The 14,877-nt window shown below is 43.9% G+C and overlaps 1 protein-coding gene across 2 annotated transcripts in view; it reads right to left on the reverse strand.

Annotated features, from left to right (window-relative positions):
• Positions 1-5,179: 5,179 nt before the first annotated feature.
• USP48 (ubiquitin specific peptidase 48) overlaps positions 5,180-14,877 on the reverse strand; it is a 66,609-nt gene continuing 56,911 nt past the window's right edge. For both annotated transcript variants that reach the window (XM_090268742.1, XM_090268741.1), the window contains exons 25-28: positions 11,020-11,145; positions 9,650-9,698; positions 6,793-6,819; positions 5,180-5,722 (exon numbers count right to left, since the gene is read on the reverse strand). In XM_090268742.1, coding sequence (XP_090124868.1) covers positions 5,700-5,722; positions 6,793-6,819; positions 9,650-9,698; positions 11,020-11,145 — 225 coding nt within the window. In that variant the 3' untranslated portion in view covers positions 5,180-5,699. The remainder of the gene's footprint in view (positions 5,723-6,792; positions 6,820-9,649; positions 9,699-11,019; positions 11,146-14,877) is intronic.

Here is a 14,877-nt window from a genome sequence, read left to right on the forward strand (position 1 = left end):
TAGAACAGTCATACTAATTCAGTTGATTCGTTTCTGGGATCAGAGCGGTTTTAGGTATGGGCATAAGATGCAGCCCAGCCCTAATCCTGGTTCCCAGCAAGACAAAAAATAATTCTCTAGCTCCGGAGTTCTAGACAGTCTAGCACAACTTTGGAGCCTCTCGTCCAGAGTCAGTGCGTGCTACAGATGGGAGAAAGTGCAGCAAAAGCGCCACACAGAAACTAACCTCAGAAATGACGCATAGACTGACAAAACAAGGGATGTCCTTAGAGACAGTCCAGTTGGGTGATTTTCCAGATGCACCCCCTGGAGGTTCAAGGGAGTGAGTGTCTGAGTGGAGCTGAGATGAGGCCCCACTGTCTCCTTCCACCTAGTTTATGTTTGACAACTTCTACACATCTAACTTCCTTTTAGAGAACACTGAGGCCCAGAGGGACACTTGTCCAGGATCATAAAGAGTGGGTAGCAGTTGAGTGTTCCCTAGGTTACAAATACAAATACAGCAGAGAACACTGGAGGGGAAGCGAGGACCAAGATACAAGTGTGCAAAGGCCAATCAACGTGCCAGCTGGCAACGATTCAACCCTAGACAGAAAGCCTAGGCCTTCTGTCTCCCCCGGGGTGTGTCCCCCACTTCCTGTGGCCCAGGGCCGGCCTGCCTGGCAGCACTAACAGATCTGGAATTCAAGCTGCCATTCCAGCTGCTGTTATGAGGCTGGCTCCCTTCCTGACCGAGAGCAATTTCACTTCAAAGGGCCTGGCCTCTTCAGTCTTAGCCAAGTCCTTGAAAGCAGGGTGTTTTTTTCCCTTTTTTCTTTAAGCGTGGTGGGGGAAAACAGATGATGCCCCCTATTTGAGATCAATACGGTAATTATGTTGGACAAGGTCTGAGGGCTGTCTTCACAGGGGATTCAGATAGCCTCGTGAATGAGGAAGTGTGAAAACTGTGAAAAGAGCCAACACATCACTTGTGCTTGTGGGATGGAGGCCATTTGGCAACAGGACCCACTTCTTCAGGGACCATGGTCTTGCTTCTGCAGCGTGGGGCATAACAAAGCTCAGTCCAGTAACGAGCTGGTGCAGATCCCAATTCTAATAGCAAACTAAAGTCATGCAGGAGAGGTCATACAACTCCTTGACAAGTCGCAAGATGATTTCTGCAATCTTCTTCTTCCCAAAATTCTGATGAGGCTCAGAAAAGATACTTAAATCTCACCATATGAAGAAATATAACCAACTTGTCTGAAACATGCATTGTTTAAAAGTGATGAATGTGATATGGTTAGCAGTATGCTGTATTAATTTGATAAAAACTGGTCCCATGGTTTATTTGTTGGGGGAGAGAAAGCACAAGAAATACCTGTTCTGTGTACTCTACTTTCTTTGTTTTTATTGATTTTAGAGAAGGAGAGAAAGAGAGAGAGAGAGAGAGAGAGAGAGAGAGAGAGAGAGAGAGAGCAATTTGTTGTCCCACTTATTTATGCACTCATTAGCTGACTCTTGGTACGTGTCCTGACGGGAGATCAAACCTGCAACCTTGGAGTATTGGGACAACGTTCTAACCACCTGAGCTACCCGGCCAGGGCTGTGTCCTCTCTCTTGAACAGTATTATTCACTGTCTCAAGAGGTAACTAAAGAATGAAAAACATGGTCCTCAGGTCAGAAAGTAGACAGTAAGCATTAGCCAGTCCTCTGCATTACTCCGTGCTGCCTGGTGCCTGCCTAGCCCTGCCTCCAAGGCTCACAGCACCTGTTCCTGATGTTCTTGGCAATGACGACCAAAACATGGGAAGCTGCCCCTCTGGGGCAGGACCTGCCCATCATGAAGACATAAATCTTCAACACACATTCTAAACGTGTTTCGAATACCTGTCAACATGATCCTGCAAGTAAACAGTCAAGGCGGCTTAATATTTGGCCATTAGCTTCAGTTTCCTTATGGGCTAAGAGGAAAGATTTAGGTACTACCAGGATCATCAAACACCTTTCCAGTCGTCATTTTAGTTCCAAGGGCTTCCTGCATAGGTTCTAAACTTCTCAGAGAAGGGGTTCCAGGTAGCCTGGCTTTGTTAATTCTTTTTGAAAAAAAACTTGCAAAGAGGACTCCACAGCACTTCCTCCCAAAGGCTAGCTTAATGACAAAAAACCACCAAGTTATTTCACCCCAACAATATCACTGCTTAACCTCAGCATGGGAAGGTAAATAAGGCAGCAAATACCACCTTGTTCTACTAGATAAGAAAACTAAGACAAGCAAAGCAACTTTTCTGTTACAAGGTAAATGGTGAAATGATCTGGAGCACAGGGGACCCAACTTCTCAAACTTGTCCCCACACGTGGTGCCACCTGAACAGCTAGCAGCCCCCTCAGCCCAGTTTACTCAACAGCCAGACTTGAAAAAACCACGAAGGCTGGGGATGTGTGGGGGAGAGCTCGTTTTCTGTCTCTCTGCTGGACATTCCCTGGCAACACAGGACTTAGCACCAAGCTGTTTGCTCAGTGAAGTATCTGTCAAAGTGGTAGTGTTTCTAATATATATTTTAATAATTAAAGGATTCCAATGTTGACCATCAAATTCCCAGCTAATACTGGTGTCCACACATCTAGGGTTTGGAGGTGGTGAACTGGCCTCAAGAATCAGAAATGCAGCTGGTGACAAAACCCTGCACCTTGTGGGAAGCGGTGGGGGCGGGGGGAGGCTAAAAGGTGCATAGGGTGAGACTTCTTTTGAAATGAAAGCACTGGCTTCTCATCCGAATGAACTCTGTCCACAGTCCCCTGTACCACACAAGCTGAGCGTGAAAACGCCAGCGAGAGTGATACCCCTCCATGATTCTGTAACAGGAAAGGCAGGCTTTAACGCTCATTTCACTCCGGCAGTTAAATCAGCAGTAAATCATAACCTGGGTACTTAGGTTACTCAATCCCAGCATTAGTTTCAAATATTAACCAGGGTCCGCCTACACAGACTAACCAACCGGACATTTAAAGTGAAAAAAAAAAATGCACTCTGGATTATGATTCCATAGAAATAATGGGCAACATTTCTTTTTAATTTGGCAGAAAGATAACAGTAATTCTAAACAACGAAGTTCATCAATACACAGAAAGATGCTTATTCCCCCAGCGAATGAAGATGTCCAAAGGGTAGCGCTGCATTTCAGGCAGTGGCAGTTTGTACCAGCATACATTGTACACACTAGTTTGGGATTAAGGAGTGGTCAAAAATCTGAGCGGGGGAGGACCTCAAGCTTTATAATACCTTCTACAGAAGACTGATCAAATGTAAAAAAAAAAGTACACAAGCTCATAAAAAAAAAAAAAAACAAACCCAGTGGAAAAAGTCTCCGCACTTCAATGTGGTCACAGCCAATTGGTCTCCATCTGTTTGTAAACACAGGCAAAGCAAGAATTGGGTTTTAGGTTACAGCTTATACCTGTCTTCCCCATACAAAGTGGTAAGGGTGGCAATGCAAGGCCGCTGAATACTGTGTGTGGGAAAGAGGTCCGAGCCCAAGGCTTCTCCACTCCGAAGGGCACAGGAGAGCGGCCTGTGGATACAGATTCCAATTCAGTGAATGTCAGCCCAAGTTCCGGCGTTTCTAACAAAGCTCCGTGGTGCTGCTGGTGCTATGGGGCCACAGCCCCAATTCTGAGCAGCGCTGGCAGAACAAGGGTAAGTCCCCCGGACAGAAGGAAGACAACTACTGGGGCTCTGGGGACAGATGCAGAGCATCACCTGCTCACTCTAGGCCCACCTGACTCCCACCCCTGGGCAGTTAATGAAGGAGCCAGTACTGAGACTGGCTATTGGCCTGGCAGACCTACATAAGGTTGCTATTTTGTGCCATTGAGTAAGAAAAGGAGACCCAAGTAACACATTTTAAAACTGTATTAACAGCAGATTGGTGGAAATATATCAGATTTCTGGGGGCTACTGACAGGTTGATGTTAATCCCCAGGAAGAACCTCCTCTGGCCAAACAGGTGCTCAGCAGGGAAAAGGCAGGTGCTTCCTCCAGCAGTAAATGAACTTGTCCGTGTCTTTACCTTGGGAAACAATAAGGTGTTTCTTTTTTTTTTTTTGTCTTTTAATTAATTTTACGCTCCAGCTTCATTTCTTTGGAACAAAAGATGGAGCTCTTACTGAGGATCTGCCATCCGTAACCTTGACCAAGTCCTTTCCCTGGGCCGGCCTCAAGGCGAGAGTCCCTAGGGTGGCTTTCCAGGGTCCTGTGTGCAGCTCTCGCCCACACAGGCTCATTAACCCCCGTATCCTCAGGGAGCAAAGACCGAAGACATGGCAAACACAGAGGGGAAACACAGGAAGTTATAATTTTACCAAACAGCTATATGTATTCTGATAAAGAGCTACTCAAAAGGGATGCTGCCAAGGTTACTGGCCCTCCAACTGAAACCTGCCTTCCTGCTCCATTATTTGACTTTAAATTTTCAGAAAAGGTTGAGGTCGGGGGGATAGGCGGGAAACCGAGAGCAAACCCAAGGCTGAAAAAAAAGTTAGCAAGAGAGACGCCTGAATCGGCATCTCTGCCCCCAAGATCTGCATACAAAGTCAACAGAGAAAACAGTGAAACAAACTTCAGTCTTAAATTCCATTTAAGAGTCCAATATTCTTAAGAATATTGCTTTGGTTATATGCTGCTAATAACCATAATCCTAAATTGGAGAGAATGGAACACCCCATCCATATTTGTTTTTCCTTTTTTAAACAAAGTGATGCAAATCCTTTCTGGCCATTTTGGAAGAATGCTTTCAAAAGAGAAGTGAAATGGAAGGAACAGTGGACCTGGAAGATGGGAAAACGTTTTTACAAAAGCCTCGTGCCATCCACATGTACTTCAGTCCACTTGACTCTTCGGATAAGGTAGTGGGATTTTTCAAGTGCAAGGTGCATCTGACTTCCCACTTCTGAATAAGAGCAAAACTGGAGGAAGTTGCTATCACACGCAATACTTTCGCCGTCCTTTCTGAAATGGTGATAAGCAAAAGCCTTTGAAGCCAAAAATGAGACCGAGGCTCCTGCTCATTGCAGGAGACACACGGGTGTTCCCTCCTGTACCCAACACTAAGAAACAGACTGGCAGGCAGTGTGCAAGGCAGGTATGTTGCAGCCGGCCCGGAGAGGAGTCTAATCTGAAGACACTTTTCCACAACTATGGCAAGTTCTTCACTTTCATGCTTTATTGAAAGTAAAATATGAATCAAAGACAGGTATTGGTAAGCAGGTTATGTCTCTAAAGAGTTACTTTTAGTTCATAGCAGAATGTTGTCCAATCTACTGTGATACAAATCCCTTATGGACCAATGCATCTGATATGAAACTCGAGCAAGGAAATAGAACAGAACTTGATTCCCTCCTGTGACTATAAATCTCATATGTAAACATGATTTACTGTTACTGCTACTAAACTTGTTCAATCTTTATTTGCCCTTTTCCCCACCACCCCACCCCTTAAATAGAAAATCTGAAACATTTCCTTCAAGTCTGATGGCCTTCAGTGCAATCTGCTTTATTTGACATAAGGCATTTGGGACAGTCACTTCTGAATGGTTTTCTGCCTTTTGGAAGAGTCATGTAATGATTTTGTTCTTAAATCCAGCTTTTCTTTAATGCCCTAACATGTCAAACTCCTCTTCCCTTCTGGTCATTTCTTGGCAGTCCGCAAGTGTTCGAAAGATTAATGTCCAAGGAGACCAGTACCTGGGAAAAGAAAGACACGTGGAGGTACAGTTGTGAACCAGAAATTAAGAATTCGTGTATTCCATTTGCCAAGAATGCATCATCAACAGGGAATATCCAACTTAATATATGAGCACAGCAGCCCCTTGATGTTGAAGGATAAGAAAAAAGTATTAGCCAACTTGAGGCTGCCAGCTAAGTCCCATTTCTGCTGGAAGCCATGTATTTCCTATGGGTTGTCTTCACAGTTAATCAGATTCTACTGATGCTTTCACTTGGTGGCCATTTTTCATAAACATGCTTTTGCTTCACTTTGTTTTGTTTTAGCCACATCAGGAGTTGCTTTGTGGTGGTGACATGCAGACAACAAAGCTCTGCTGAGGGGAGGGCTTTCTATAGGCCAGTAGCTTTGTTCACTCATCTTCTTTAGCAAAGAACCCTCATATTTGATTCAGATTCACTCCTGGGCAAAATCGCAACCTGCCACGGACCTCTGGAGTAGGCCACAAATATCAAAATGGCAACAGTTAAATCTGTAAATGTGAGAGGTCCGAGTTTGATGGATTAATAAATATTATTGGTGCGCACAACTGTAGCGGCCAAGATGCAGTACAAACCACCACCGTGTCTCCATGTACAGTAATAATCCAAGGAATGCCTTAATTCTAAAGAGGTAAATGAAACCTTTCCGCTGAACCTCATATAATCCAGCAAATTCTTCTGTAATTCTTATCAGTTGCATACAAACTGTTTTGCTCTAAGATGGGACTGACAGAGTGAACTGGAAAAAGGTTAAATATAAACCTCGAAATGCCACTAGCTAATTCCCCAACCTCGTCCTGAAACGAGGGGGAGAAAGCAGAATGGACATCTGGCAGGAGACCCTTCTCACACGCAGGCCCCAGCTGAGGCCTGAGTGCTGAAAAAGATAATGAAGAAGCCTGAATAAAAAATGCATTTAACTAAAATTAATTTCAATCATGAGACTCAGATTGAATTAAATTTTAAAATCAAATTATAGCCTTCACTTTAATAGAAAATTACAGCATGACTCTGACATTCATGAACAAAACATGACAAATGTAACTTACCTTTAAACCCTTCTTCTGGCATACACACTGGGGGAAAAAAAATTCAAAATTGAAAAGACTGTCGTGACAGAGAGTAATAAGATCACGTCAATGCCTAAAGATGAAAAGTTTAAAATAACTTTTAATTACCTTACTCACCCATAATGATTATTTTTAGTTATGAATGATGATAATCAGATGACATTCTTTGTTTTTATTTTTATCCAAGTAATACATATGTATGCATCATTTAAAAAGTCAAATACCAACCCTGGCTGGTGTGGCTCAGTGGATTGAGTACCGGCCTGTAAACCAGAATGTCGTCTGTTCGATTCCCAGTCAGGGCACATGCCTGGGTCATAGGCCAGGTCCCCAGTAGGGGGCACATGAGAGGCAACCAAACATTGATGCTTCTCTCCCTCTCTTTCTCCTTCCCTTCCCATCACTCTAAAAATAAATAAATACAATCTTTAAAAGTCAAATACTGGTCAATAAGGGTTGTGATAACTGGAGGCAACATTTTGCACGGCTCCAGGGAAGGCCTGGAGAAAGCCACACAGCTGCCGCCCTCTGGAGCTGGGTCTCTCCCATTCCCACACTCTAGAAGAAACCACTTTTGACTTTTGTAACCATTTGTTATGGTATTTAACCTCTTTACTTAAAAATAACATGCTTATATTACTATTTTATAATCTTAGGTTCTATCTAATAACTTCCTCAAGGAAAGATACCAGTTACCCATCCTTCTGACACAGCGATACTTTGCCAATTTCCAGCGTTTACATTCTTTTTAACCCTATTAATATAGCTGAACCCTTTGGTGCACTTGGGCTATACAGCTCGTTTGGTTTGACGTCTTTCTGGGGTGGCAGCTGCTGCATTATTTAGATGTTTCGTTTTCTCTGTACCATTTCCAACTCATGTAAACTCCTAAAGAATTGTCAACCTCAAGACAGTCAGCAAACACTTCCACTTTTCCTTGTGGACATCCTTTTCCAAAGCCTGCATCCCACTGCTCTTGTCTAGACCGGTGAGCTCACGGCCTCCTGCACAGCTTCTGCTCTGAGTTTCCCTTCACCCCCTCCTAGGGCATCTTTCTCCAAGTCCATCACTGCTTTCTGGTTCCACTGTTGACTTCTTTCTCAATTTACTCTCTCATTCAAGAGAGGACACCGTCTCATAGGGTCTTGGCAAACAGTACACGGAGAGAAGTTTTTTGAGGCCTTACATGTGTTCCAAGCGCCATCAAGTGTGAGGGTGGAATAAAACCTATCTAGTTACAGAACTCTAGACTGGAACTCGCTTCCTTAGAAGCTTGTGGGCACTGCTCCATTAGTCTGTCTTTCCGACTCTTCATCCTATGATTGTGACTGGTTTTCCCTCCACATCTCTAGCTGCTTTTAGAATCTTCTTATCCCCAGAGGTTCACTTATTGTATGTATCTAGCCCTTGGTGCGTTTTTAATTCTCATGAATTCTTTTCTGTCCTCTGAATGCTCCTTTTATATAGGCCCCAGGTATTGTTTGCTCTTTCTGTATTATTTATAGCTCATTTATAGCTTTCTTTTGCTTCCTGCATCACCCATTTCCTCTGGGTTCCTTTTTCTCAGGCCGTTGATTGACATCTTCAGTTGCATGCTCTCATTCCTCAACTGTCTGGTGATCACTGGCTGCCCATCTGTATGTACCTAGTTAAGTGTTACTCACTAAGAAGATGTCTGAAAACTCTGTCCAGGGGGCACTGGTGGGTTTCACTAAGGTACCCTGGGAGATGAGCCACTTTCTCTTTTTTAATTGCTCTTTTAGAGAGAGAGAGAAAGGGAGAAAGGAGAAACATCGACTTGTTGTTCCACTCAGTTATACATTCATTGTTTGCTTCTTCTATGTGCTCTGACCGGAGACTGAATCTCAACCTTTGCGTATCAGGACAATACTATAACCAACAGAGCTCCCCAGCTATGGCTAATCCACTTTCTTTTTTATATCTGTTGGTATTTTCTTTTTCTTTCTTTCTTTTTAGAGAGAGGGGAAAGGAGGGAGAGAAACATTGATGTGCAAGAAATATATAGAATCGGCTGCCTTTCTCACACCCCCAACTGGGGACCTGGCCTGCAACTCCGGCATGTGCCCTGACTGACTGGGAATCGAACCAGCGACCTTTGGGTTCACAGGCCAGCACTCAATCCACTGAGCCACACCAGCCAGGGCTGTTGGTTATTTTCTTGAACTGACCAGTTTCCCCAGAGTGGAATCTTCTCCCTCCTGTGGGGAGTTAAGAGAGATGGGCTGCCAGCAGTTCAACAAAGAGCTAGGGGGTGGTCTCCTTATTTGGTATATAATGGGCCTCGGTCTCACCTCTTAGTTTAATTTCTTCAATGAGCAGAAACACATGTTCTAGCTGCCCATCTGAGGCAGTGACATGGATGTAAAGGAAGGGGCTGTGAGGGTCAGGGGGCAGTAAGTTGTCTAACTGCTTCTTATACAGTTTTTGAGCATGTTTCCTGTTTTTAAGCTCATACCTCACTACCACTTTCAGGGTACCTGGGGCCTCCCAATTCCTCTGTGCCTGTCTAAGGCTCTGTGATTTGAATTAGCTTTGCTTCTTCTTGACCTCTTCTACCTGTAGGTTTACATTTACTTCTGCTTTTTTCAGGTCAGCTAAATAATCACTACTCTTCTCTCTGCTTTTCATTTTCCAAATTTTTGTAGATGCCTTTCTCTATGATCTTGTAAGATAAATAATCTAAGATTCTTTCTTAACAACATGTAGAAGCTTTTTTTTAAGGTTAAAAGTATTGTAGATGAAAGCTTCAAAAGCTATAATTCCACCTCCTTCTAACAAGTTAATCAGCAAATTCCTAAAATAAATTCATCTTTACCTTGCATGACATCATCCATTGCAGCATAATCTGCAATTGGTTCATCAGCCTGGAAAACAAATGAAGACAATTCAAAACCACAAAGGAGAGGGGGCCAGGAGGAGCAGCGGGTGAGGTCTTCACCACACTGAGGTCTGGCCTGAGTTGACCACTGTACAACTTTAGGACACAAACCCAAACACTGTGGGTCTACACTCATCACCCAGAAAACGGCACTGTTTTCCTGTTCCTAAAACAGCTTTAGATATAGAAATGTTTACAAAACCTGAGGTTACTAAATTCTGATTTAATTAATGTGAGTTAGGGTGCTGGTGGTGACTATATGAGTTAGTTAGAAATAAATAGTCAGACTGGTCCTCTAAAAATACCACCTTGGTTAAAAATACATTTTTGTCCCTCCTACCACCAAAAACAAAATACCCACATCCTTTTTAGGGCAGAAGCCAACACTGAGTCCGAGCTTATGGTGGGATTAGCTGGAAGGGTGGAGGCCACTGACCAGTAGAGTCTAGTTGTCCATGGCAAGTACAAACCCTTGAATAATACAGGCTGTTTCTAGGATTTTAGACAGGCCTCCTAGGATTCAGCAACTCAACAGTTCTCAAACAATTCCACAGAACCTACAGTCCCACGGAAAGTAAAAGGTAAACAGAGGGAAGGCTGGGTGGTCCGGTGAGGGGTGTGTGTGTGGGAGGAGGTTGGGAGGATATGGGTCTGCTTCATCAGTTCCAGGGCCTAAGTTGATATCCCCAGAATTGAGGCTCCAGGGTGTGAAAAGCACGTATCTCACAATTCTAACACCTTACAAATATCTGACCACATGATGCAGTGGCGTTTGGAACAGTGGGGATGTTTCTGGCCACGAGTACCATTGGGCTAACGAGGCTGGTTCAATACTTCACTTCCTTTGACAATTTCTCAGAAGCCTTACTTTCTAAAACACCTTCCACCTCTCCTAAATCCATTCTACCCAAAGCCAATTTCCATATGCTGGACAAGAATCCTATGAAGACAACCAAAAGTATTTCGACCATTGTGGCCAAGCCTTGTGCCTGGTTGTTTCCTAATCTGATGGGACGGTTGGTGCCTTTGAGTCAAGGGGACCTGAGGGGATGCTTTACTACAAGAAGGATGGTTAGTTCTGCAGATTTAGAAGTTAGGGAGGAGGCTCGATCTAGATCAATTATTTTTAACAAAAAGTGACCTCATCTAAGTCTGCAGCTCAGCCAGACCTGGAGAATCCAGAAGCCAGGAAGAGCACGTGGCAGTCACTTCTTACCACACCCTGCTGAGGCCCTGAGGCAACTGTACACGTGGGTGTGCATCACTAGAACCTTCCAGAATTCCTCAGGTAAGGAACTGTTACATACCTTTAACAAAATGACAGACTCAGGAATGACGCCAAGCGTGCCGAGGGTGGCACAATCATCACTTAAAACCTTTCCATCAATTGACAGGTTCTGGTCAAAAGGAGCAACTGAAAACGCATGCATGATCTGTGCCAATAAAAAAGAAATAGAAAAGTTTGTACAAAGCAACATTCTGAGATGTAATACCCTACTTGAATAAATAATGCACAGAGCCTTAAAAAACAAAAGAACTTCCAAGTACAAAAGATACCGCTGTTTGCAGGCTGCCCACTTGCTGCATCCTGCTGAGGCTGTAACCCCAATTTCTCCGGGACACTCCTAGGAGGTCTGGTGGAGAAGCACTTATCCCCGCGGGTCCTTCGGTTCTGCACCTTATCCCCTCCTCCAAGGGAGGGTGTGGGAAACCACAGCTCCTCTGGTCACCCACGAGGCCTGGGCAAGGCCGCCATCATGCCCAAGTCCCACAGCCTTTCAGTAATCAAGTCAGGTCCAAGTTCTTTCCTAGGGCCACCGTTAAATTAACTAGCAGGCAATTTGGACTCTTAATCTTTCCGTCTTTATTTCTTTAGCAAGCAGCCTGGAATACATAATTCAGTCCTTGGGACTCATATCATACATTCTTAGACCAAGTCCTGCCTCTCGGAACCAGAATATGAATTTCTTAAAGGTAATGACCATATACACACCCCTGTTCTAGCCAAGGGTTAAAAACTGAATACGTTCAAAGAAACACTAGTAGGCATAATACTTAAAACATTTTTCCAAATTCAGGGAAAATTTTTTAAAAAATTATTTCCTGGTAGTAATTACCAGTGTAGGGCAAGGGGGAATTGGGCTGCAACAGTGATACGTTGTAATTCTTAACTTGGAGGGTGAGTTTAAGGGTATCCACTTCATTATGCTTCATACTTAGCACTCATTGAACGTATTCTACCACATGTGTCTCATTATTCCTGTATCCATGATGCACTCGACTCCTCTCCTCTTTGAACCTGGGAAGGCAAAGCAGCCTAGCAAAGCTGCGCTGAACCAACCGAGAGCCTTCCATGCTGAGAAGACTGGGACCAGAAAAGTGGTTTTAATGACGGCACATGGATAAGTAGGTGTCTCAGCTGGACTTCTGAAAGGACATCAGCCCCTGAGGAGCAAGCAGGGACTGAGCAAACAGGGATCTGTGGCTACAGTGCACCGATATCATCCATGATCAGCTCTGAGGCACTAAGCAGTACGTCAGTAAGAAGTACTGACAGGACAGTTCTCCCAAAGCCTGCCCAGCACACAGGCCTTCGGTGCAGGCAACTGGCCCAGTTATTAAATGAGACCCGTGAAGAAGAAAGCAGTTACAGTCTGACACCAACTGAATGTGGGCAATGTCACAGCTGCTTGACTGGAGGGACGCTTGTTCATACCCCTAAATGCTTACTGCCTTTGTACCACACTATGAGAGGGGACAGACACGAGTACCATCAGCGAGGGGCTGATACTCAGACTTTTAAGCGCACAGACAAGGACATTCACATTCCCTCAACAACTAATCAAACATTTATTAAGAAGCTACCACATGTCGAATGCTATGCTAAGTGCAAGAAATATAAAAGGGACTGATCACACCCTGGAGTTCACAGAAGTGAGGGCAAAATAACATGACGATTGTGGTAGGAGGTACATGTAGGCTCGAGGGAAACACAGAAGAAGGAACAGTCAGCTCCACAACTGGAGGCCAAGACAGGTTTCATAGAAGAGGTGCTATGAAAAATTAACAAGTGTTTACTAACGAGGAGAAAACAATATTTCAGAATGAGGGAACAGACCAATCAAAGGCATGGAGGTCTTTGGTACAATAATTCATAAACCATAAGTGCCAGGAGAATGCTTGAGTATAATTAGTATTATATGGGTCTGTTTAACAAGTAGGTGCAGCTTTCCTGATCTATGCAGCAAACCAGGAACGATGTCTTTCTAAAGCTGAGTGGAGTGGCTCCATGCTGCTTGCTTGCATGTGTGTGTGTGTGTGTGTGTGTGTGTGCGTGCGCGCGCGTGTGCATGCGTGTCCCCATGTTTATGGAACAAGGAAGTGCAGCAGCGATGGCTCCCACTGCCAGCCATTTCACCTGTGCCAAAACGTCCTCCTTCCTAAGGCAGGCAATACCACCCCCTCAAAACCTATCTTTGGGAAAATGAAATAACACAATTAAACCCTGAGCATCCTTTAAGAAAAGCAATGAATAAATTATACCTCATTTATTTTATGGCATAATAGGTGGATGAATTAATAATTTGGCAAAGCAAGTTCCTTCAGGTTTTAAACAACTGTGAATGACTCTGTCTAGAATAAAACAGTGGCAGTTTTACAAAGCTTGCCATCCTAACAATTCTAAGTATCCCCTAGAGGAAAGACTCCATCAAACATAAAAAAATGTATCGCATGCTTTCCAAAAGACCACCCACTACCACTGGCTGAGGATCACACGCATGCCCACCACAAGCTCCAATGCTGTCCCAGTGACTGGGCAAAAAGGTCACATCCAGCTGAAGCTTTCAAAGCTAGCACCACTGAGCAGTGAGAAGAAATCACATTTCATTGCCCCTTCTTTGGACTCTGCTTGGACCCCAGTGGTCCTTGAAGCAGGGGCAGGAGAGGAGAGGAAGGACACCACAAAGCAACCATCTGAGCAGAGCCCATTTCGGGGGCTTCGCTGGAACGGCTGCCGCCTTCTAACAACTCATTTGTGCAGGTAACATGCTCCTAGAGAGAGGTTATTGCTGCTGACTTTTTGATTTATTCCTCAGAAATGGTCATCCATAATAGAACAGGCTTTTCAAATGTCTTTATCCACAGGGGCTCCTTTTGTAATTTAAAGGTTTTGTATGTTCGAGGTTTACCACTGACAGGCATAAAGCCGGCGACAGAAACAAGCTTTCTCACATGTAAAAGGTACAATAACAGAGGAAAGATAATATGCCAACACGTTTATTTTCAGAGCCATGGGTTCAACCAAGGGAAAGAAATACTGTTCCCAGGACAATCTGGAACACATACCGACCTCAAAGGAAGCCTGTACTTTTGCCTCAATTACAATGATAAATATCAGCAATGAGAAAAAATGCGTAACTATTAAACTATGCCACATGAAAGGAGCGAAGAGGGAAATTTGGTCAACTTTTGGATATGTATCAGCGACTGAAACAGATTATGAGCCAGATTTTTTTCATGGACATCTTGAATTTATCAGCCCCCTCTGCCTGGGTTTTGAGATACACCATTGACATGCTCATTTATACTTCAGCATTGATACCAAGAAAGAATACTATCAGGAAGCGTTTTCACAATGCCCACATTGCAGTCATTAAATTGGCCTGCAAAGCAATGCTTGCTTTTGGGGAGATGGAGAGAAAATGATCTAAATTGGACCTTTAAAAAAACAACTTGGAAAACAGCAGTCTAAAAAGAGAGATGAAGGTAATTTTAAAATTCTACCACAGACTTTTCTGACACCAAAAATGTTGTGATTAAAAAATTTTTTTTACTCATCCAAGTGAATAAACAGTTAAGGAGCTGTGTTTTATCTCCCCTTAAACTTCACAGAAGACCCTAGTAATCAACTCAAATACCTATTAAGTGGTCACAGAAGAGCATACAAGGGGTGACCCAAAGACCCCAGAATTATCTTCTGGAGGGCAGGATACTTGAAGTACAGGCTTCCCCCGCTAAATGCATGTGCTAGGAACCCATCTGTATCGGTGTACCAGCTGGTGTTGTTGTAAGAGGCTGCGTTTGGCTTCAGTGAAATTTTTTTTAGGACTTTTTCAACTCATTTGTCCATCTCACGATGGGTGACTTACAAGTGCACCTGCCCA

Source organism: Furipterus horrens, unplaced genomic scaffold (genome assembly GCF_987537825.1).
Source record: "Furipterus horrens unplaced genomic scaffold, mFurHor1.1.pri manual_scaffold_3, whole genome shotgun sequence".
In the NCBI taxonomy this organism is placed as follows: Eukaryota; Metazoa; Chordata; class Mammalia; order Chiroptera; family Furipteridae; genus Furipterus; species Furipterus horrens.